At 43.2% G+C, this 21,619-nt stretch overlaps 1 protein-coding gene across 8 annotated transcripts in view; it reads left to right on the plus strand.

Moving 5' to 3' along the window:
- Window positions 1–21,619, plus strand: part of LOC120936599 (glutathione hydrolase-like YwrD proenzyme) — a 138,440-nt gene that overhangs the window by 6,083 nt on the left and 110,738 nt on the right. Inside the window, exons 1-3 of one of the 8 annotated variants that reach the window (XM_040349072.1) lie at window positions 2,029–2,150; window positions 12,556–12,750; window positions 13,527–13,650. In XM_040349072.1, coding sequence (XP_040205006.1) covers window positions 13,551–13,650 — 100 coding nt within the window. In that variant the 5' untranslated portion in view covers window positions 2,029–2,150; window positions 12,556–12,750; window positions 13,527–13,550. Of the gene's footprint in view, window positions 1–2,028; window positions 2,151–12,422; window positions 12,490–12,555; window positions 12,751–13,526; window positions 13,651–21,619 lie in introns of those variants that run through there. The other 7 variants (XM_040349071.1, XM_040349073.1, XM_040349074.1 and 4 more) reach the window with 7 other exon arrangements.

The following is a 21,619-nucleotide window of genomic DNA, read 5'->3' on the forward strand; positions in this document are numbered from 1 at the left end:
AATCTTCAGGCCTAAAATTATTTTTTAAACGTGTGAAAAAACACAAAAACGGCTCCCGCAGGGAAAGAGTTAAAGTGGTTGTAACCCCCCCCCCCCAAAAAAAAAAAGAAAACCTGCAAGACAAAGGCATAATAAGCTAGTATGCATGATTTTTTTTTCTCAAATAAGGCCGATATGTATTCTTCTACATATTTTTGGGAAAAAAAACGCAATAATCATATATTGATTGGTTTGCGCAAAAGTTATAGCGTCTACAAAATAGGGGATAGATTTATGGCATTTTTATTGTTAACTTTTTTTGCATTTGTTATGGCGGCGATCTGCGATTTTTATCGTGACTGTGACATTATATCGGACACTTTTGACGAGCGATCAGTGCTATCAAAATGCACTAATTACTGTATAAATGTGACTGGCAGTGAAGGGGTTAACCAGTAGGTGGCGGAGAAGGGGTTAAGTGTGTCCTAGGGAGTGATTCTAACTGGCTTACTGTGACACGTCACTGATCGCTGCTCTCGATGAGAGGAAGCAGACGATCAGTGCTGTGTCACCAGGCAGAACAGGGAGATGCCTTGTTTACAAAGGCATCCCCCCCCCCCCGTTCTGCCGTTTTGTGACCTGATCAAGGGACACCGGTGGACATCGTGTCCGCGGGTCCCGTGAGCACAGTCAAGGAGACCATGGTGGGAGCGCTCGCGCCCGCTAGGGGGCAGGTTCAAAGCAACGTATATATACGTTGCTTTGCCTGCCTCTGCCATTCTGCCGACGTATATCTACGTGAGACGGTCAGCAAGTTGTTAATATAGGCATACCTGTAGTAAAAAGTGGTCTGTAAGGGTTTACAACCACTTTAACCACTTAGGGACCGCCTCCTGCACAAATACGTCGGCAGAATGGCACGGCTGGGCACAAGCACGTACCTGTACGTCCTCTTTAATTGCACACCCGCGACCCGGTCCGAAGCTCCGTGACCGCGCCCGCGGGACACGCGGACCCGATCCCTGCCGGAGTCCCTGGAGCTGAAGAACGGGGAGAGGTGTGTGTAAACACAGCTTCCCCATTCTTCACTGTGGCGCTGTCCTTGATCGTCTGTTCCCTGATTTAGGGAAAGGCGATCAATGACGTCACACGTCCAGCCCCGCCCCCCTACAGTTAGAAACACATATGAGGTCACACTTAACCCATCCAGCGCCCCCCAAACTGCAATTGTCATTTTCACAGTAAACAATGCATTTTTATAGCATTTTTTGCTCTGAAAATGACAATGGTTCCAAAAATGTGTCAAAATTGTCCGATGTGTCCGCCATATTGTTGTAGTCACGAAAAAAATCGCTGATCACTGCCATTAGTAGTAAAAAAAAAATGTTTTTTATAAAAATGCAATAAAACTATCCCCTATTTTGTAAACGCTATACATTTGGTGCAAACCAATCGATAAACGCTTATTGCGATGTTTTTTACCAAAAATAGATAGAAGAAAATGTATCGGCCTAAACTGAGGAAAAAAAAGTTTTTTTTATATATTTTTGGGGAACATTTATTATAGCAAAAAGGAAAAAATATTGCATTTTTTTCGAAATTGTCGCTCTATTTTTGTTTATAGCGCAAAAAATAAAAACCGCAGAGGTGATCAAATACCACCAAAAGAAAGCTCTATTTGTGGGAAAAAAAAGACGCCAATTTTGTTTGGGAGCCACGTCGCTTGACCGCGCAATTGTCAGTTAAATCGACGCAGTGCCGAATCGCAAAAACTGGCCAGGTCCTTTACCTGCATAAAGGTCCGGGTCTTAAGTGGTTAAGTGTTTGACTAAAATAAAGAAGAATAAATAAAAATAATTTTTAATTGTTTAAATTGGTGACATTTCCAATCACGGGGAAGACCTGAAACATATAAGATAATTTCTTTATTGCCATTATCTGTTCTATCTGGGCTTATCACAGTCTCGTTATAACTGAAGAACTCCCTCCCTTGGAGAAAAATCTCCTTTGGTTATTGACCCTGAACTTTGATTACTGCTGACTTCACTGTTTAGCAGAAAGTACTGTCACGGGGATTACTTCTATAACTATTAGGGGTGGTGACTACGTGTTTCCTGCGTCTTTTCCATAGCTAAGGTTTATTGTTTTCACTGCACATTACTATAAGGCTGGTAAGTTATCAGATATCATTGTGTATTTTAGAGCAATTAATACAATGGATTCAGCTGCAGAACATTGTGTTAGTAATGAAACTGACACCCTGTGTCTGCACATACAGCTGATCCTAAGCAGGTCAGCCTCAAATAAGAATGGAAGTACAAGGCTGAGCCATTACGATTTTCTCTGTACTGTACGCTGTGAAAGGTCCTAGATGAGCTGTATAGAGACCTAGTCGTCAGTCTGTTGTGTCACATGACCACCTACATTGTGTTCTAAGCCATTTATATCTGTAACACATTGTATGGCAGCTGGTGAGAGTTACATCATGTGACTTGCATGTGAGCGAAGCTCTCTGACGTGTAATTCAGAGAGGAAATTGCAGCGTGCAGCTTCTCGTTGTTGGAAACGGCTTTCTTCCTTTTTACATAAACTCAAAAGCTTAAATTGTATGTATCAATCAATGTGCAACTTGTAACTATATAAGCTTTAGGATTTTTTTGTATTTTTTTCTCCTTGCTTTATGAATAATATTAACATCATAAATGTATCATAAATCAAATCCCTATAAAGCCTCGTACACACGATCGGATTATCCAACGGGAATTGTGTGATGACAGGCTGTTGGCGGAAAATACGACCCTTTGTATTCTCCATCGGACAATTGATGTTAGATTTTCCACGGGATAGCATGCTTAAACGTGGTTGTACACCCTGTACAACCACTTTTACCTACAGGCAAGCCTAGATTAAGTTTTAGCTGTAGGTGCTCGAAATATCTTCTAAACCTCCACGATTTAGGAGATATTTACAATAATGACGGGCACCAGCTACAATAGTAGACAACAGCGCAGGCGCACTTTAGAAATGGCGATCGTGCGGGAGTGATGTCATCGCGGCTCTGGCCAATCACAGTAACCCCCGGGAGAGATGTCGGCCGCCGCAGCAAGGACGGCTGTGGGGGCTTTGATCTGAGGTGAGTATTACATAATGAGCTAGTATGCCTTTGTCTTTCAGGTGTTATATATATATATATATATATATATATATATATATATATATATATATATATATGAGTGTGTGTATGTGTATGTATATATATATATATATATATATATTTATTTATTTTTTATTTATTTTTAAGTGTCCACCAACAATTGTGTGTTGTTGGATTTTCCGATCGGACAAAACTCCAAAGTACAAACACGCATTCTCAGAAGCAATGCTCACCATAACACAACATTAGCAGAAGTTGCCCAAAGTGTGGCGCCAAAGAGCTGAAACACCACTTTGTTCTCTTGTTTGTTGGCCGACAATTCTTTGCCGTTTGTATGCACAAGCTCCTGGCCAATGCCCTTCGGACAAAAGTCCTACGCTTTGTCCGCAGAAAATCTGATCGTGTGTGAGGCTTAAGTCACACCATCCTGGAGGTGAACATCATGCTGCTCAGTTCAGAAAGCATGGCTTCCCCTCTGCTATGCAGGAGGAAGAAGAGGAAGCTGCCATGACCGGCTAAAAGACTTAAAAAAAAGGGTATTTAAAAACAAAACAAAAAAACAGGCGGAGGGTTAAATGCATGAAGTTTTGCTTTAACTTTGCGACATGTGAGAGATGTCAAGAGAAGGGTTGCGGATGTCACTAGGCCAGCTAGAAGACTAAAAGAAAATAGGGTTTTTTAGGAAAATACCAGGGAAAGGGGGGATGGGGTAGGTGATGGGGGTGTTAAATGCCTGGAGTTCTGCTTTAACTTTAGTACATGTGAGCATTGTTATTGTAGGAGGCATGCACACTGCCACCCATTGCTCCGGACACTGACACTCTTAAAAAGTGGTCACATCACCGCTACCAAAATAAACAAAGGTATTTTTATATTTTCTTTTTTTATAAAGCGCAACATTTTAACTCTGGAGAACATATGTTATGCAACTTTTTCTCTTTTTGGATACTGGCTTGTGTATATAAAAAATTCCTGGCCCTACCTCACGTCAGCACACAATGGGTTAACTCCTTCACTGGCACCCACAGGACCACCTCTTCCTAGCTAAATAAAAGACAGCCCCTCCCCAACTGAAGTGCTCTTCCTTTTTGTTCATGCGCCAGGCCACCTTTTGATTGCATTTGGTAAGTACTTTGGTTGCTGCAAGTATACAGTATACCCTCTGCCACACTTACCCCTCCAAGTTCAGCTTCTCCTGGTGTTGGAAGTAGGGAGGAGCTTGGTGTTCGGGTCGAACATAGGTTCGATCAGAACATCAAGTGTTCGCCCGTTCGTCAAAAAAACAAACCTTATGGGGCATTCACGGCAAATTTGATTGGCGCGGAATGCCCCATAATGCACTGTAAGATCGCAGTGCATTGCTGTATGATGATTGGCCAAAGCATGTGCCATGACCTGCATGCTTTGACCAATCCCAGCGCCCTCTGCTAATAGAGCCATAATTGGCCAAAGGCAGGGTGCCTTTGGCCAATCATGGCTCAGGGGGACTAAGTCCACACCCCACACTATATAAGGCTGCCTGCACATCAGCCCTGTGTAGTGTGTTGTTGGCGTGGACGGAGAGAGAGTGATTTAGATTGAGCAGGCAGGCAGGTTATTCAGTTAGCTGCAGTGTATTTCATATATATACAGCCAGTCTTGTGTGTGTATAATATTTATATATATACTCTGCATTCAGTGTAGCCTATATCTGACTGACTGCAGGCCATACCTGGTGTACTTTTTCTAATATACTTCTGGTGGTGTACATAGTACACAATACAGTGCACCCCTATTGCAGTTGCTATTACACTTCTGGTGGTGTACACAATACAGTGCACTCCTAGTGCAGTTGCTACTACTTTTCTGGTGGTGTACACAATACAGTGCATCCCTAGTGCAGTTGCTACTACTTTTCTGGGGGTGTACACAGTACAGTGCAACCATAGTTGCTATTACACTTCTGGTGGTGTACACAATACAGTGCACGCGTAGTGCAGTTGCTACTATTTTTTTCTGGTGTACACAATACAGTGTAGTGTGGTGTTGCAAAACAAAATTTACAGCATGTCCGGAAGGCCACCAAGGAGAGGTAGATGCTCCCAGACCACAAAAGAGGGCAAGCAGGTTCTGTGTCTAGTCAACAGTGCTGGTTGTGGATACGGTGAATCCTCTGAATGTGGCTGTGGGGCACGCCTGTCCTTTTTTTCTGCAGAAGAGTTGGTGGAGTGGATAACAAAGCCGTCCTCATCCTCTGTCACCCAGGCTCAGAGTAGTTTGCCTGCCAGTGCAGCCTCTTCCATTGGATCCTTGTCAACAGTCACTCCTTCCCTAGCCCCACCATCATGCACGGAGGAGTCCCCCGAACTTTTCGACCAGTGTCTGGTACATGCTGCTTGAGGATGCGCAGCGATTTGAAGGCTCCGATGATGGTACCCAGGTTGAGGAAGGGAGTATCGTGAGCCTAAAGAGAGGGGGTGCCCAAGAAGAACAAGAACCTGGTAGTCGTGTTCCCCCAGCTGCAACATACTTCCAAGTTTGCTCCAGTCTCGAGCAGTGAGCGCATGAGGTCGCTGACTCTACTTGGGTGCCTGATAGAAGAGAGGAGAAGGAGGAGGAGGAGGAGGCACATCTCCAACGAGGCAGGATGCCCTCCAGGGGGCAGCTTAATGGCAGACACCCTATTGCATCATCACAATGCAGAGCTAAGCAGGTGCAGGGCGCTGCTGACCCCCCCCCCCCTTATTTTGAAAAGTTCTTTGATGTGGGCTTTTTTGACACGTGTGCAGCAGATTGCACCGTTGCTGTTTGCTGTTTGCAACCTATGCCTGAAGCGGATCATGTGTGGCCAAAACAGCACCACAAGCTTGACCAGACATATGACTACATCCCATGCAGTCCGTTGGCAACAGCACTTGAAAGACCCACATCAAAGAACAAGGCAGACGTCTCCTTGCTCCTCATCTGGGATCTCCAACCCCACTATACCTCCAGTCCTCTCAGAAACCTGCACTGAGAGGAATGTAGGCATAGCAATAGATGTTTCAAGTACTTGCGGCCAATCTGCTAGCGGTACACCACCATCCGATTTTAGCAGGCAAATTTCCCTACCCCAGTTGCTAAACTGCTGCCTTTTAACCGCTTAACGACCGCCGCATGTACATATACGTCCACAGAATGGCACATACAGGCAGATGGGCGTACATGTACGTCCCTGCCTTTCCGCGGGTCCGATCGGGACCCCCCCGGTACATGCGGCGGTCAGTTCTTCCGTGGGAGCGATCCGGGATGAGGGCGCGGCTATTCGTTTCTAGCCGCCCCCTCGCGATCGCTCCCCGGAGCTGAAGGACGGGGAAAGCCGCATGTAAACACGGCTTCCCCGTGCTTCACTGTGATGGCTGCATCGATCGTGTGATCCCTTTTATAGGGAGACACAATCGATGACATCAGACCTACAGCCACACCCCCCTACAGTTGTAAACACACACTAGGTGAAACATAACTCCTTCAGCGCCCCCTGTGGTTAACTCCCAAACTGCAACTGTCATTTTCACAATAAACAATGCAATTTAAATGCATTTTTTGCTGTGAAAATGAAATTGGTCCCAAAAATGTGTCAAAATTGTCCGAAGTGTCCGCCATAATGTCGCAGTCACGAAAAAAATTTGCTGATCGCCACCATTCGTAGTAGTAAAAAAATAATAATAAAAATGCAATAAAACTATCCCCTATTTTGTAAACGCTATAAATTGTGTGCAAACCAATCGATAAACGCTTATTGCGATTTTTTTTTTACCAAAAATAGGTAGAAGAATACGTATCGGCCTAAACTGAGGACATTTTTTTTTATATATATGTTTTTGGGGGATATTTATTATAGCAAAAAGTAAAAAATATTGCATTTTTTTCAAAATTGTCGCTCTATTTATGTTTATAGCTCAAAAAATAAAAACCGCAGAGGTGATCAAATACCACCAAAAGAAAGCTCTATTTGTGGGAAAAAAAAGGACGTCAATTTTGTTTGGGAGCCACGTCGCACGACCGCGCAATTGTCTGTTAAAGCAACACAGTGCCGAATCGCAAAACCTGGCCTGGGCATTTAGCTGCCTAAAAGTCCAGGGCTTAAGTGGTTAAGCTGGTAGACTCTAACGTGAATTTATGGAATGTGCGGTACCTCAGTGGCAGGTTCCAAAACGCCATTCCAGCTCTCTGTCTTCCACATGCCAGTAATGTCTTGGCCTCGTTGGACAGGGGCAGTCAGCAGTAAGGTGCATATTACTGCTAACTCATGGTTCAGCAGGCATGGACAGGGACATTACTTTTCTTTCACGGGGCGATGGGTAACTCTGCTGGCAGCTGGAAGGATGCAGGACAGGGTTCAGTATTGTTGGAGCTTGTCCTGCCACCACGCCTCCAAAATGCTAGTGATGATTCTGCCACAGCGCTCTCCTCCACCCCTCCTCTCCTTCCTCTTTGGCCTCTTCCTCTGCAGATTTGTCCACTGTTTTGCATGTCCTTTAGAAATGTCATTTTGCAGCGGGACTGTTCTAAACACAGGAAAACTGCACCACTTTACAGGCATACTATAGTTACCCCCTAGGCACGATATTTAAAGGAATATTTAATTGTTATTGTTTCACTTCAAGCATTATTAAAATCACTGCTCCTAATAAAACGGCCATTTAAAAAAAGAATTGCATTGAAACATGTCCCCTGGGGCAGGACCCGACCCCAAACACTTTTTATGGCAATAACTTGCATATTAGCCTTTAAAATTATCACTTTTGATTTTTCACGTTCGTGTCCCATAGACTTTAACGGCGTTCGCACAAATTTTTTGCCTGTCCGCATGTTCTGCCGCAAACCGAACCAGGGGGTGTTCGGCTCATCCTTAGTTGGAACCCAGGAAGACCCAGATAGTTGGAAGTAAACCTTCCTGAACCTGAGTGCCACGAGTACTGGGGCACAGGCCATATTGCTTAGACAGCACACATTTTCTACAGGTGTGGTATTGGTAAGCTCTGCAATGTCACCATATCCCTTGGGGTTTTGCCTGTCTTCTGTAGGCATGGCGCTGCACCGCTGTCCTGGCTTTATTTTAAGTCTGAGAGCGGCCATGAATGATGTCACAGGGGGTGGGGAGAAGGGACAGGGCGGTGCAGGATAGTCACCAAACAATGACGTAAACAGTCTTAGAAGCCGGCAGAGGAACTGGCATCTCTCCCTCTATCTCTGCAGTCCTGATAGTTTTTATGTTTTTGGTATTTGTAAGTATTTTAATGTTCCTTTTAGCTGAAGAAAAAACTGTTGGGCCTGTTGCTTGTTTGGATTTTCTGGGAGTGACTATTGATTCGTAGAATATGTTTTTTTTATAGGGTTAGAAATATAGAAAAAATGACTTTGTAGGCACTACTTTAAATTATATAACAAATTTTAATATTGCACAAGTATACAAATTTTACACTGAATGCATCCAATAGAATACATAAAAGAAAAACAAAAGAATTCAATAAAGGAACTGCGTGAAAAAAACACAGGAAGGCGCTCAAAGGTAAGTGTCACTTGTTGCGGGGAAATACATGATGAAGATGCCCACGCTGGAATGAGAGAGGAGAATCTCCTGGGTGATCATCTACGCCAGGGGTGGGCAATTATTTTTTCGATGGGGCCACATGAGAAACTAAAAATATTTTGGAGGGCCGGGCCAAAAGGCTAAACTCAATACTGCATAAAATCAATTGTATTTCTTTATAAAAAGCAGTAAATATCATTGTTGGAAAACTGGTACGAGTACTTGTTATAGACATGGCACAGGAGGGGGACAGAGGCTGGGGACATGGCACAGGAGGGGGACAGAGGCTGGGGACGACACAGGAGGGGGACAGAGGCTGGGGACATGACACAGGAGGGTGACAGAGGCTGGGGACATGACACAGGAGGGGGACAGAGGCTGGGGACATGACACAGGAGGGGGACAGAGGCTGGGGACATGACACAGGAGGGGGACAGACGCTGGGGACATGACACAGGAGGGGGACAGACGCTGGGGACATGACACAGGAGGGGGACAGACGCTGGGGACATGACACAGGAGGGGGACAGACGCTGGGGACATGACACAGGAGGGGGACAGAGGCTGGGGACAGGCAGCCACTGTTTAATCAATAACAATTGATTAAACAGTGGCTGCATGTGATGGCACAGTGGCTGCGTGTGATGGCACAGTGGTTGCGTTTGATGGGCACAGTGGCGACAATTGATGGCACAGTGGCTGCGTGTGATGGGCACAGTGGCAACAATTGATGGCACAGTGACTGCGTGTGTTGGCACAGTGGCTGCGTGTGTTGGCACAGTGGCTGCATGTGATGGGCACAGTGGCTGCATGTGATGGGCACAGTGGCTGCGTGTGATTGGCACAGTGGCTGCGTTTGATGGGCAGAGTGGCTGCGTGTTATTGGCACAGTGGCTGCGTGTGATTGGCACAGTGGCTGCGTTTGATGGGCACAGTGGCTGCATGTGATTGGCACAGTGGCTGCGTGTGATTGGCACAGTGGCTGCGTGTGATTAGCACAGTGGCTGCGTGTGATTGGCACAGTGGCTGTGTTTGGGAACAGTGGCTGCGTGTGATTGGCACAGTGGCTGCGTGTGATTGGCACAGTGGCTGTGTTTGGGAACAGTGGCTGCGTGTGATTGGCACAGTGGCTGCGTGTGATTGGCACAGTGGCTGTGTTTGGGAACAGTGGCTGCGTGTGATTGGCACAGTGGCGACAATTTATGGTGGCACAGTGGCTGCGTGTGTTGGCACAAGTGGCTACATGTGTTGGCACAAGTGGCTGCGTGTGACCCCTCCCGGCCCTGCCTACTGTTATCACCGCGGCGGGGAACATTACAGACAGCGTTCGTTTGAACAGCTGTTTTCCCCGCTGCGCATAGACACTCCCCCTTGGACGGATCTGTCCAATCGCGAGCAAGGGGGAGTGTCTATGTGACTCCCCCTTGCTCGCGATTGGACAGATCCGTCCAAGGGGGAGTGTCTATGCGCGGCGGGGAAAACAGCTGTTCAAACGAACGCTGTCTAATGTTCCCCGCCGCGGTGATTAACGTGGCAGCGGCGGCGGTTTCGGCGGCGGGGGTGGGCCGGATTAAAAGGTCCGCCGGGCCGTATACGGCCCGCGGGCCGTAGTTTGCCCAGGTCTGATCTACGCGGTTCTTGAAACATTAGAAGTAGCTCAACATGTTTTGTGATTTAGGAAATCGCTTCCTCAGGAGCTTCTACATTTCAATAGAAAATAGAAAACATAATTTGAATTGCAAATAATACAATACAGGCTTGTAAAACAGTTGTACATGTCAATAGCCTTAAAATACAAAAAACTTACCAAAAATTTGTGTTATTGGAGAGTATCTAGTGTAGTCCTCTCAAATCATCAAGGAATTTAGACTTCCATTGGATAAATTTAATAAGATCTCTCTATTATTGCTTACCTTTATTAGATGTAAAAAAGTGACTTTGCAAGAAATGCAGTCTTTGCTCGGATTGTTGGCTTTTGCGACTAGAATTCTCCCGATAGGTAGAATTTTTTTTTCTAAGCGTTTTTTTTTGTTCAGTTATTACTGGGTTGAAGAATCCTTCATCTCATGTACGATTGTTGGGAGACGTTAAAGAGGATATGTTGATCTGGATACAATTTTACCTAATTTTAATGGTAAAGCCATTTGTCAATTTGATTTTATTTCCAGTGAAGCATTTTCTCTTTTCACTGATGGTGCTGGATCTGTAGTTTTTTCTGCTATTTGGCAGATTCACTGGTGTGCTTCTCCTTGGCCTATGAAATGGATTGTGTAAGATTTTTGCAAAAATGTTGTGGTGTTGGAATTATTTCCAATTGTTGCCTTAGAATTATGGGGTAATGCTTTTCAGAACAGAAGGCTACTTGTGAATACTGATAATAAAGGGGTGGTTTATGCTATCAACTGCCTGTCTTCCAAATCGCCACAGATAAACAAATTAAGATATTTAGTTTTTAAATGTTGTCTTTAAATGTATGGATAAAAGTTACATTTATTCCTGGTAAAAAAAAAAGTTTGGCGGATTCGCTTTCTCGATTCCAGATGGAGCGTTTTTATCATCTGATGCCAGGAAGCGGATCTTCAAGGTGTCAAATGCCCCTGTCATAAATGAGATCTAAGGGCTCTTTCACGTTCAGGTCCGCCTGCCAGTTTTTTAGGCGGACCTGAACGGGCGCTCCGTGCTCCTCTATGGAGCAACGGATGTCAGCAATGACATGCCCGCTGACATCCGACCCGCTCCGATCCGCCAAAGTGTGACAGAGGAAAAACCTACTTTTCCATCCATCTGGCGGATCGGATCGGGTGAACACGGACAGACGGTCCATGTTCATCCGATCCCCCCATAGGGGAGAGCGGAGAAAAGACAGGGCTGTCCCTGCACAGTGTGCGGGGACCGCCCTGTCATCCGCCGGCTCAGCGGGGATCAACGGAGCGATTCCCGCTGAGCAAGCGGAGGTTCACGGGGCGGATCATTACTAATCCGCCCCGTGTGAAAGGGGCCTAATATAGTTTTCGAACATGTTCGACATTCATTAGCCAAATCTACAAGGTTAAGTTATATTTCTTTCTTTTGCACAATAATACTTTTGTTCAATTTTCTTTTGAAGTTATTATTTTATTTCTTAGTTACCTGATGGATCGGAAATATTCCTGGTCTCATATTCACAAAACATTGGCTGGTGTTTCATTTTTTCTGAAAAAATTTTTTTGCTGCATTGCCTAAGCTTCTTTTCTTTCAAGCAGGCATTAAAAGCATATAGTAAGTCTACACTTCGCAGAGACAAACGCTCTCCTATTAATATTGATATACTGTGCAGTTTGTGTTCTGTGTCTGAAAAAGTGTTTTTCTGTTTATGAAAATCTTTTTAAATCTGTTTTTTCCTTGCTTTTCTTTGGAGCTTTTTGCATATCAGAGGTCATTTCGGATGCAAAAAGTAAGCCCTCTCCAATGAAAATTGAAAGTGTAATTATTTTAGATAACCAATTGAGGATTTTTCTTCTTTTATAGTAAGACAGATGGTTATAGCAAGGGACACTGGATTTATATGAATCGGTGTCCTTTGCATGACATTTGTCCTATTGGACTTTTTAGACAATATTTTCTAGTACGTTCAGTTTTTAATAATTACTTGTTTGTTCATGTTGATGGTTCTCCATTAACTAGATACCAGTTTAACCGTGTTTTTCACAAGTGTTTTGAATTGCTGAATTTGACTAATGTTCAATTGACTTTTGATTCTTTTAGATAGGAGCAGCCACTGAAGCTGCAAAAATTGATTTACAAGCAAATTTTATTACAAAATTAGGTAGGCGGAGATCTGATTCTTACAAGTTATGTATACGTCATGATTTTTTGGTTTAATTTATTACAGGTCAAGTGACTCCTTTATTTATTGGGCTCAGAAGAGAGTCAACAAGATCTTATTCTTCTAATTTGGGTCTTGATTCTTCTTTTAAGGTATACTGGAGTGGCTGGAGAGGTATGCGATGGCATGACTTGCAATCCGAGTTTTATAGATTGTTCGACTGTTGGCCTAAGGCTGATATTTTACTTATTAATTTAGGAGGTAATGACATCAGTCAGATGAAGACTTTAGATTTAATTTTTAACGATCAATAGACTATTAATCTCATTAATTTGGCTTTTCCCAATTTAAAAGTTGTATTTTCGGAAATAATACCACAGCTCCGATGGTTCTTTCTATTTACGTCCTTTCGAAAAAATTCTAAAGAGGGTAAATAGATATATTAAGTTCTTATTGCATCCTTTGGGGTTTTGTTTTAGGCACTTAGAATTGGAGGGTGGTATTTGTGGTTTATACCGTGAAGACGGTGTTCATTTATCAGATATTGGACTTGATATTTAAAACAATGATTTCCAGACATGCATAGAAAAAGCCGTGGGCTGGGGTTAGGTGACAGTTAGTATGTTTAGCATACTTCCTGTCGTTTGGGGTAAATAGTTTTTTGTTTGCTCAGTAATGAGAATTTATTCAGCCTGAGTCGTATAGGTTGGGTTGATTTTTATTTATTTATGTATTTATATTTTAAGGTAATGTTATAATAAATGTATTTATAAATAATTTAGAAATGTATTAAACCAATAAAAAACAGCCGCGGCCGAAATATTTTATCAGATAAAATATATTTATTTCAAAATTATAAATTACTTGCCTGGACTGAATTTTTATATAGAATGCAAAAAAAAATGTCTACTGCCTTCTATCCTGTATAAAATATCTCAAAATTTGTCAACACTTGGTAGACATATATGTTTGTACTGAATGTGTTTAGTTTAATCATAAGATAGAATAAAAATGATGGTATCTTTGTTTCCTTATAGAATCTGCGGTCTCTTTGTTCTTCAATGGCTTCTATGCTGGAATTTATCTCTAGGAGATCTCCTGTTGTGTGCACTGGAGGTTGTGTGGCATCCAGCCAGCCACTTGCAACAGGCATTGGCTTAGGTATTATTTTTATGTAATTTATGTAAAAAATGTTTAGTAGTGGACTGAGACACATGTATGTTGAGCATGTGAAAACAAATGGCAAGAGTTTTCCAGCATTAACCAAGTACAGCACAACAAATGCCGGTTGCACGTTAATCCTTTCAAACTTTTTAAATGGTTTATACACTGTAGCTTGCCAAGAGTCTTACCCATGGTCTTGATGTACCATTTGTCACCAGGGCTCAATAGAGGATCACCTCAAGTTTTTGGTCCTGCACTTGCACTGCCATAATGCTTTGTTTACACTTTCTAGGTGATACAAACACACAGGTTTGTACCCCCCCCCATCTACTCCCTACTTTTAAGTGGTTGTTAATCCTTACATTTACACAGTGAAGTGACCACCCTCAGGTGATACAGAGATGAAACAAATCCTCCTACATATGTTTTACATGTTTATCTGCAGCCATCTCATATCCACAGAGGTTCAAAGTGTACTGTTTACACAGCATGTCTGATTGTCAGAAGGCAAGGGGCAGAGATCTGATGTAACACACCGCACAGCAGGGAGCTCAGTTTAATCTGAAACCTACGTAGAGGTAATCCCCCCCCTCCCCCTCTCCCTATACAGTCTCATAGGGAAACACTATAGCTGAGGCTGTCAATCACCTTCTGTGTGCTGGAGCTCTCCTCTGTCCTTCTGGATCAGTTGGAGTTGGCAAAACCTGTTAGTGACTAATGCAGATCGCAAAGGAAGGAGACAGCACATCTAACACATACTAGATGCTTTTGACTGAGGCAAGTACACACACTAAAAGGATTTGCTTTGTTCATTATTCATGTCTGAAGTTTAGAACCACTTTAAGCTGCAAAAGCAGCAGAGAGTGTATACATGTTACAGCCACAGTGATTTGATCCAGAATCACAGCAAAAATTAAACCTCCCATGTCACATTCAGTGGGCATTACCTATCAACTGCAATATGCGACAATGCACCATACTTGTGTTGGTGTGAATGGGTTGCCCTATGCGTGATGAGAAAAAACGCTCAAACGCACCAAAAAACGCATTCAAGAATGTGAGTCCCCACTACGCAGAGATGTGATCGGGGCCTGACAACTGAGTGTCTCCATCCACTCCCACCTATGTACATGTATAAAGCTGGCCATACTCTATGCAATCTGATTGTACAATCTCTGTATATGTTCCTTTAGATTTACCAGAACTGTGGAATAAGAGGACCCACCTATCTGTCCATTCACTCTGTGTCCAATCAGGCAGGCCCTTGCACTACATAGTTGATGGTAGATCTAAGGCCTCATTCACAGGAGGCGGACTCCCTTGCTACGCGGGAGATCAGTCCGCAGATCTCCGCTGAGCCGACGGATGACAAGCTCCTCTCTGCTCACTGAGCAGGGAGGGGCTTGTCGGGCACCGCTGTCTTCTATGGAGCGATCTGATGAAAACGGACAGCATGTCCTTTTTCATTATATCTTACCCGATCCGATCCGCCATGGACGGATGGGGACGTGCCCTCATACGTCTGTTTTTAGCGGATCGGATAGGGTCGGATGTCAGCGGATAGGGATGCATGGAGCGGCCGTTCAGGTCCGCCGTCAAAACTGACAGACGGACCTGAATGATCCGTCCGTGTGAATGGGGCCTAAAGGAAATGGTACAATCAGAATGTATGGTGTGCATAAATACAATCTAAGCATTGTAAGCACCCCTGCCAATGTTAAATGGTTTTTCACATCCCTGTAACTGATACATCTGCAGAAGAGCTTGTTCTTTTGAACAACAGACTTACTGGCCAGATCACCAGGTGAAAATTTAGGAATTAGTAAACTACAATATGATGTTTGCTTTCGGGGTTAATACTGCTTTAAAGTTTTGACCTTTTCCCTCGCTTTCAGCTCTAGTAACAATGGTTAAATTGGGATAGGGAAATCTCCTCAACAAGGAACACAGACCACAATAAAAATCTGAAAACTTCTAACCCCTTAGATGGCCTTAGATACACTTTGCTCATCTTACCACCAGGGTATTGTAAAAAAAACGCAAAATGGTGGATGTCTATTTCTGGACAGCATGTTATGTCACTCCAGAAATCACCCTTAGGTGACCAGTGGGCCCTTTAAAGAGGAAGTAATCCCTGGTGGGTTTTTCTTCCTTTCTTCTTCCCTGCAAAATAAAGGCATAATGTGCTAGTATGCATCGCACATTATGTGACACTTACCTGCAAACAAAGCCTGCATCGTCCCCACTGCAGGTTGCATCCATCTTCACCCGGCTTGGTTCCGGGGGCCGTGGACTCTGGCTCTGTGACTTGCCGGAGCCACGTGATATCACTCCCACGCATACATGCAGGAGCCGCTGGTAACGGCACACTCGCCTGAAGAAACGTTACAGATGGCCATTCCTTCAGAGAGCATGCGCTGTCAAACAGTAAATATCTCCTGAACGGCACACGTTTAGGAGATATTTACAGTACCTATTGGTAAGCCTTAATCTAGGCTTACCTATAGGTACAAAGCAGGAGAGCAGGCCCACGCAGGTCCCGTGGACTCTATGTTCGCTCGCGTCCCGCGATCGCAGCGAGGAGAGGCAAAACGGGGGAACAGTCTATGAAAACAAGGCATTTCCCCGTTCTGCTTAGTGACATGACAGGGATCTACGGTCCCCAGTGATCGGGAACAGTGAGCTCTGTCATGTTTCAGTAAGCCCACCCCCCCTACAGTTAGAACACGCTGAGGGAACACAATTAACCCCTTGATCGCCCCCTAGTGTTACCGACTTCCCTGCCAGTGTATTTCTTACATTGACCAGTGCATTTTCATAGCACTAATCAATGTAATAATGTCACTGGTCCCCAAAAAGTGTAATTTGTGGTCAGATTTGTATGTCGCAGTCCTGCTAAAAGTCGCAGATCGCCACCATTACCAGTAAAAACAATACAAATAAATAAAAGTCCCTAAACCAATCCCGTAGTTTGTAGACACAACTTTTGTGCAAACCAATCAATATACGCCTATTGATGAATATTTTTTTTTTTATATATATACTTTTTTGGATATGTATTATAGCAGTAAGTAAAGTGTGTTTTTTTTTTTTTTTTTTTTAAATTGTCGATTTTTTTTTAAATAGGGAGCATAAAATAAAGGAGGTGTTCAAATACCACCAAAATAAAGCTCTATTTGTGGGGAAAAAATAATTCAATTTTGTTTGGGTGCAACATCGCACGACCGCGCAATTGGCAGTTAAATTGACGCAGTGCTGTATCGCAAAAAAATGCTCTGGTCATTAAGGGGGCAAATTCTTCCAGGGCTGAAGTGGTTAATGCCTGTGAACTGAGCCGTCCGGCTAAACAGTGTAGTGCTGATGTCTGTGAGCCCTCCTCTTTTTTTTCTGATAAAGGAGTAAGGAGGAACTACTGAACTGAATGACTTATTCACTCATTAGTTCCAGATCTGTGGCAGCAGCGTTTGCTTAAGTTTTTAACCCAATGACCTTCCCCTCCTCCCCTGTATATTTAAGCTCATGCGGACTCCGTGACCTGGTATATTAACCCCTACAACTTTTATCCTGCATATCTGAACATTAGCTCCTTCATCTCCATCCTTCCACTGTATTTGACCTGTGACCCTCCCTCTTTGTCTGACTTGTACATTAGTGTATCTAGTGCTCCATGCATTAGCCCCCCTCAATACCAGCATGTTTCTTCATCTCATCAAAAAAGGGTAATCTTCAGGCGTGTTTGGTAATTCATCTTTTTTCATTTCCCTTGGTCGCCCCCTAGTGTTAACCCCTTCCCTGCCAGTAACATTTATACAGCAATCTGTGCATTTTTATAGCACGGATCGCTGTATAAATGTGAATGGTCCCAAAATAGTGTCAAAAGTGTCCGATATGTCTGCCGCATTGTCACAGTCACGATAAAAATCGCAGGTCACTGCCATTACTAGTAAAAAAAAAAAATAATAATAAAAAATAATAAAATAATAATAAAAGTCACCAAAACCTCCTAATCCCTTAAAGGGGTTCCATCCATCTTTAGCAATATCTCTGGCTTTATTCTGTAGTTCTTATTTTAGAAAGATGCCCTTTAATAAGGCCCTCATTATCAGAAATGTATGAACAGTCAGTGTGAATAACCTTACACATCCCACCTTGAGCTGCAGTGAGATCATTTAGAGTTAGTCTGTGCTCTAATACTACTTTTTAAAGCTGAGCTATTTCTTCACTTAATAAACTTATATCAGTGGTTGTGTGGTTAATAATATCATCTACAATTCGAATGAAATGAACACACTGCCCTACATGTGGCATGTGAAAAATACAACCAAGCTTGGTCACACCTGTAACACAAAAATAACAAACCTCCATAAACAGAAATTATTCATGAAATAATCAATCTAGTGCATAGACGTGGCGCTTCCCACATTGCACTGCGACCGGCGCCCGGGAACAGAGAACTTAAGGACCTTTTTTAAAAAAAATATCTTAAAGGGACAGTTTAAAAAAAAAAAAAAAAATTGTGACTGCCTGGGAGAGGGGGAGGGGCAGCGCCCATGCGCCCCCTATGGACGGGCCGCCACTGCCTGTAGCATTAGTAGGACGCCAGGCGTATATGGCAGGCGCAGCACTATAAAGTGCCTTAAAGGGTCACTAAAGGAATTTTTTTTTTTTGCTGAAATGACTGTTTACAGGGCATATAGACATAATAGTTAACTGATTCCTTTTAAAAATGATTAAAAATAGATAAAAAAACAATCATATAATGTGCCTGCAGTGTAGTTTCGTTTTTGCTGTTGTTTCCTGGTTCTCTGATGTACAGAGAGCCACTAGAGGGCAGTCAGCCAATAGAGAGCAGTGATACTTTGTCTAAAACTCCTCAGCACCAATCCAGTTTAGTTTTACTCACACCTCCTTGATTAGTGACCACCGTGAGAAATCTCCCAGTACTGTGGTCATCAGGAAACAGGCAACCAGGAAGTGTCCAGAACAGAGAGGATTTACAGCAACATGAATGCAAAAACGAACAATGAGGACATGAAACCAGGACTGCAGCAAGGTAAAGGAAGCTATTTAGCTAAAAAAAAAAATTCCTTTAGTGACCCTTTAATGCGCTGTGGCATTAGAAGAATTTTGATTTCTCTGATCTTTTAGTCCAAACAAGACTATCTGTTACTCTATAATTCCTCTAGTGCCGTATGGAAGCAGTAGGTTTAAAAATACACCAAACTCTTGAGATAACTTCTTTATTAACTTCAGCTCTTCTTCATATATAACACTGACAATTTCACAGCAGGCAGTCCATGTACAAACATGTGTTGAATAAAGTATAACAAATGGCGATTCAACTGTTTAATCTTGTCATTCTGCATAAAATGGTAGATATATTTCTTTCTTCAGTATCTGTACTCTCACTTTAAGTTATTTAAACACTTTATGATCTCTCTGAGGCTTAAATAATATTTTTACTCGTTCTTTGTTGCTGTTTGCAGTTTGAAATTTGATGTTTGGTAGCACATTTGCTCTGATGTTTGCTCTGATGTTTGGTTAGGTGGAACTACAACTAACACATAACTAGTTAGTATACAGTCCTAATCACACTATTAACAATAGGAACATATATAACTGTATTAAATACCTATTTTGGCCACTTGCTTCCATAAAACTGAACTCTGAGTGATGTGTGTCTGTTCAGATCTGCTCTCTCTGGTGTAATGAATTCTAGTAGCTCTGCTGGGAACTTTTCAGACAGAATCAGGCCCCGTACACACGTCCGAGGAACTCGACGTGCCAAACACATCGAGTTCCTCGTCGAGTTCAGTGTGGAAGCCGCCGAGGAGCTCGGCGGGCCGACTTTCCTCATTGAACAACGAGGAAAAAGAGAACATGTTCTCTTTTTGGCCCGACGAGTTCCTCGTCGGCTTCCTCGTTGAGAAGTGTACACACGACCGAGTTTCTCGGCAGAATCCAGCTTCGACCGAGTTTCTGGCTGAATTCTGCCGAGAAACTCGGTCGTGTGTACGGGGCCTGAGTGTAAGGCTGGGTGTGATTGGCCAAGACTCCTGATGAGTCACAAAATCTTAACTCTATGCTTTCTGGTTTCAATTCTACTGGGTCTTGAGTTTAACCTACAGTATATAGAACACATTTTTTGAAGGCATATTCTCTCTTTTTGCTTCTGTAAACACAATATATAACTGTTACATGACATTCATATATAAAGTCACAGTAAATAACTGCTTTTATGTCTCACATATGAACATATGAACTGTTATTAAGGTTATTAGCAGTTCTAGCTGTATATGCATATAGGTCATATTAGCAACCTAGGAGGACAGATCTTAGCTGGCCAGCTACAGCGTAAGCTTTATCTCCACATATAAAATATAACCCTCTGTGGATGGATACCTGCTCCTAAAAAACTAGATGCAATAACATGGTATCTCAGGTAGCCATAATTTCCACATACTGGGAACTGTAAACAATTTGTACTATAAAGTGTTTTATTTAGTTCCGGATCTGGGATATAATGATATTGACCATAGTTTCCTCCATAAACTGTAATCTTTGCTCCAGTGCAATCTGAAATGCCCAACTGTGTACACTTAGGCCCAGATTCTCGTAGGAGTTACGCCGGCGTATCTCCAGATACGCCGTCGTATCTCTGAGTTTGAGGTGTCGTATCTATGCGCCTGATTCTTAGAATCAGTTACGCATAGATTTGTCTTAGATCCGACCGGCGTAAGTCTCTTACGCCGTCGTATCTAAGTTGTATATTTACGCTGGCCGCTAGGTGGCGCTTCTGTCGATTTACGCGTCGAATATGGTAATGAGCTAGATATGCCGATTCTCAAACCTACGTGCGGCGGGCGCATTTTTTTACGTCATTTGCGTAAGGCTTTCTGCGGCGTATAGTTACCCCTGCTCTATGAGGCGTAGATGAGGCGTACTAATGTTAGGTATGGACGTCGGAACAGCGTAGAATTTTTCACGTTTTACGTAGTTTGCGTAAGTCGTCCGTGAATGGGGCTGGACGTAAGTTACGTTCACGTCGACTAGGCATTGAGCGGGCGCAATTTAATTTGAAAAATCGACGTGATACTGAGCATGCACGCGCATGCGCCGTTCGTTAAAAACGTCAATCACGTCGGGTCACGATACATTAACATAAAACACGCCCATACTAGCCTAGTTTGAATTACGCGGGCTTACGCCGTATCAGATACACTACGCCGCCGTAATGTAGAGCGAAAAAAAATTCTGAATACGGGACCTGCCACTCTAAGTTACGTCGGCGTAGTGTATCTGAGATATGCTACGCCCGCCTAAAGATAGGCATTTTTTTGAGAATCTGGCCCTTAGTGTTAAATAGGCATGTAATGTTTAGACAAATCTGTGGAGTGTCTGTGCTTTGAAACCATAAAGTTACTGATCAGTGCTCATTAGCTGTGGAGACTATGTATGAGCCATCTATTCTGGTCCTGTTTAGATCAGTAAATTTGAGAGGTATTGTTGTTATTGGTCTCGTTTGGGGATATAAGTGAGAACACACCCAGCAGTTACTAGCATTGCTATGTGTTGCATACAATTTAAACATTTGGCTGAAAGGGTTATTTTTCCATGTCTCAGTTCTCACAAACAGGAAAAGAAACATAATTTTTATTTCAAAGGATATCATCACTTTAGGATTTTCTTGTGTAGCACTACCCCCGAAGGAGCTGCTGGTTGTTTTGGGTGGCACATTTACCTCATGGCTCCCCCGAATTCCTAGGGGTGGATGATGCATATTGCATTTGGTATTGCATTTGGTAGAAGTAAAGGAATGTCCACAATAGGTGCTCTTTGCTGTGCTCTTTATTACCCAGCCGGGTAAAAAACAATAAACTTGTGGTGAGGAAAGTAAAGTTGAAGAAGAAAGGAGAACAGCAGATTCAGGTGTGATGATAGTGAAACAGTCCTGCTCCCAAGCGTA

The sequence above is a fragment of the Rana temporaria genome, chromosome 4 (genome assembly GCF_905171775.1).
Source record: "Rana temporaria chromosome 4, aRanTem1.1, whole genome shotgun sequence".
Taxonomy (NCBI): Eukaryota; Metazoa; Chordata; class Amphibia; order Anura; family Ranidae; genus Rana; species Rana temporaria.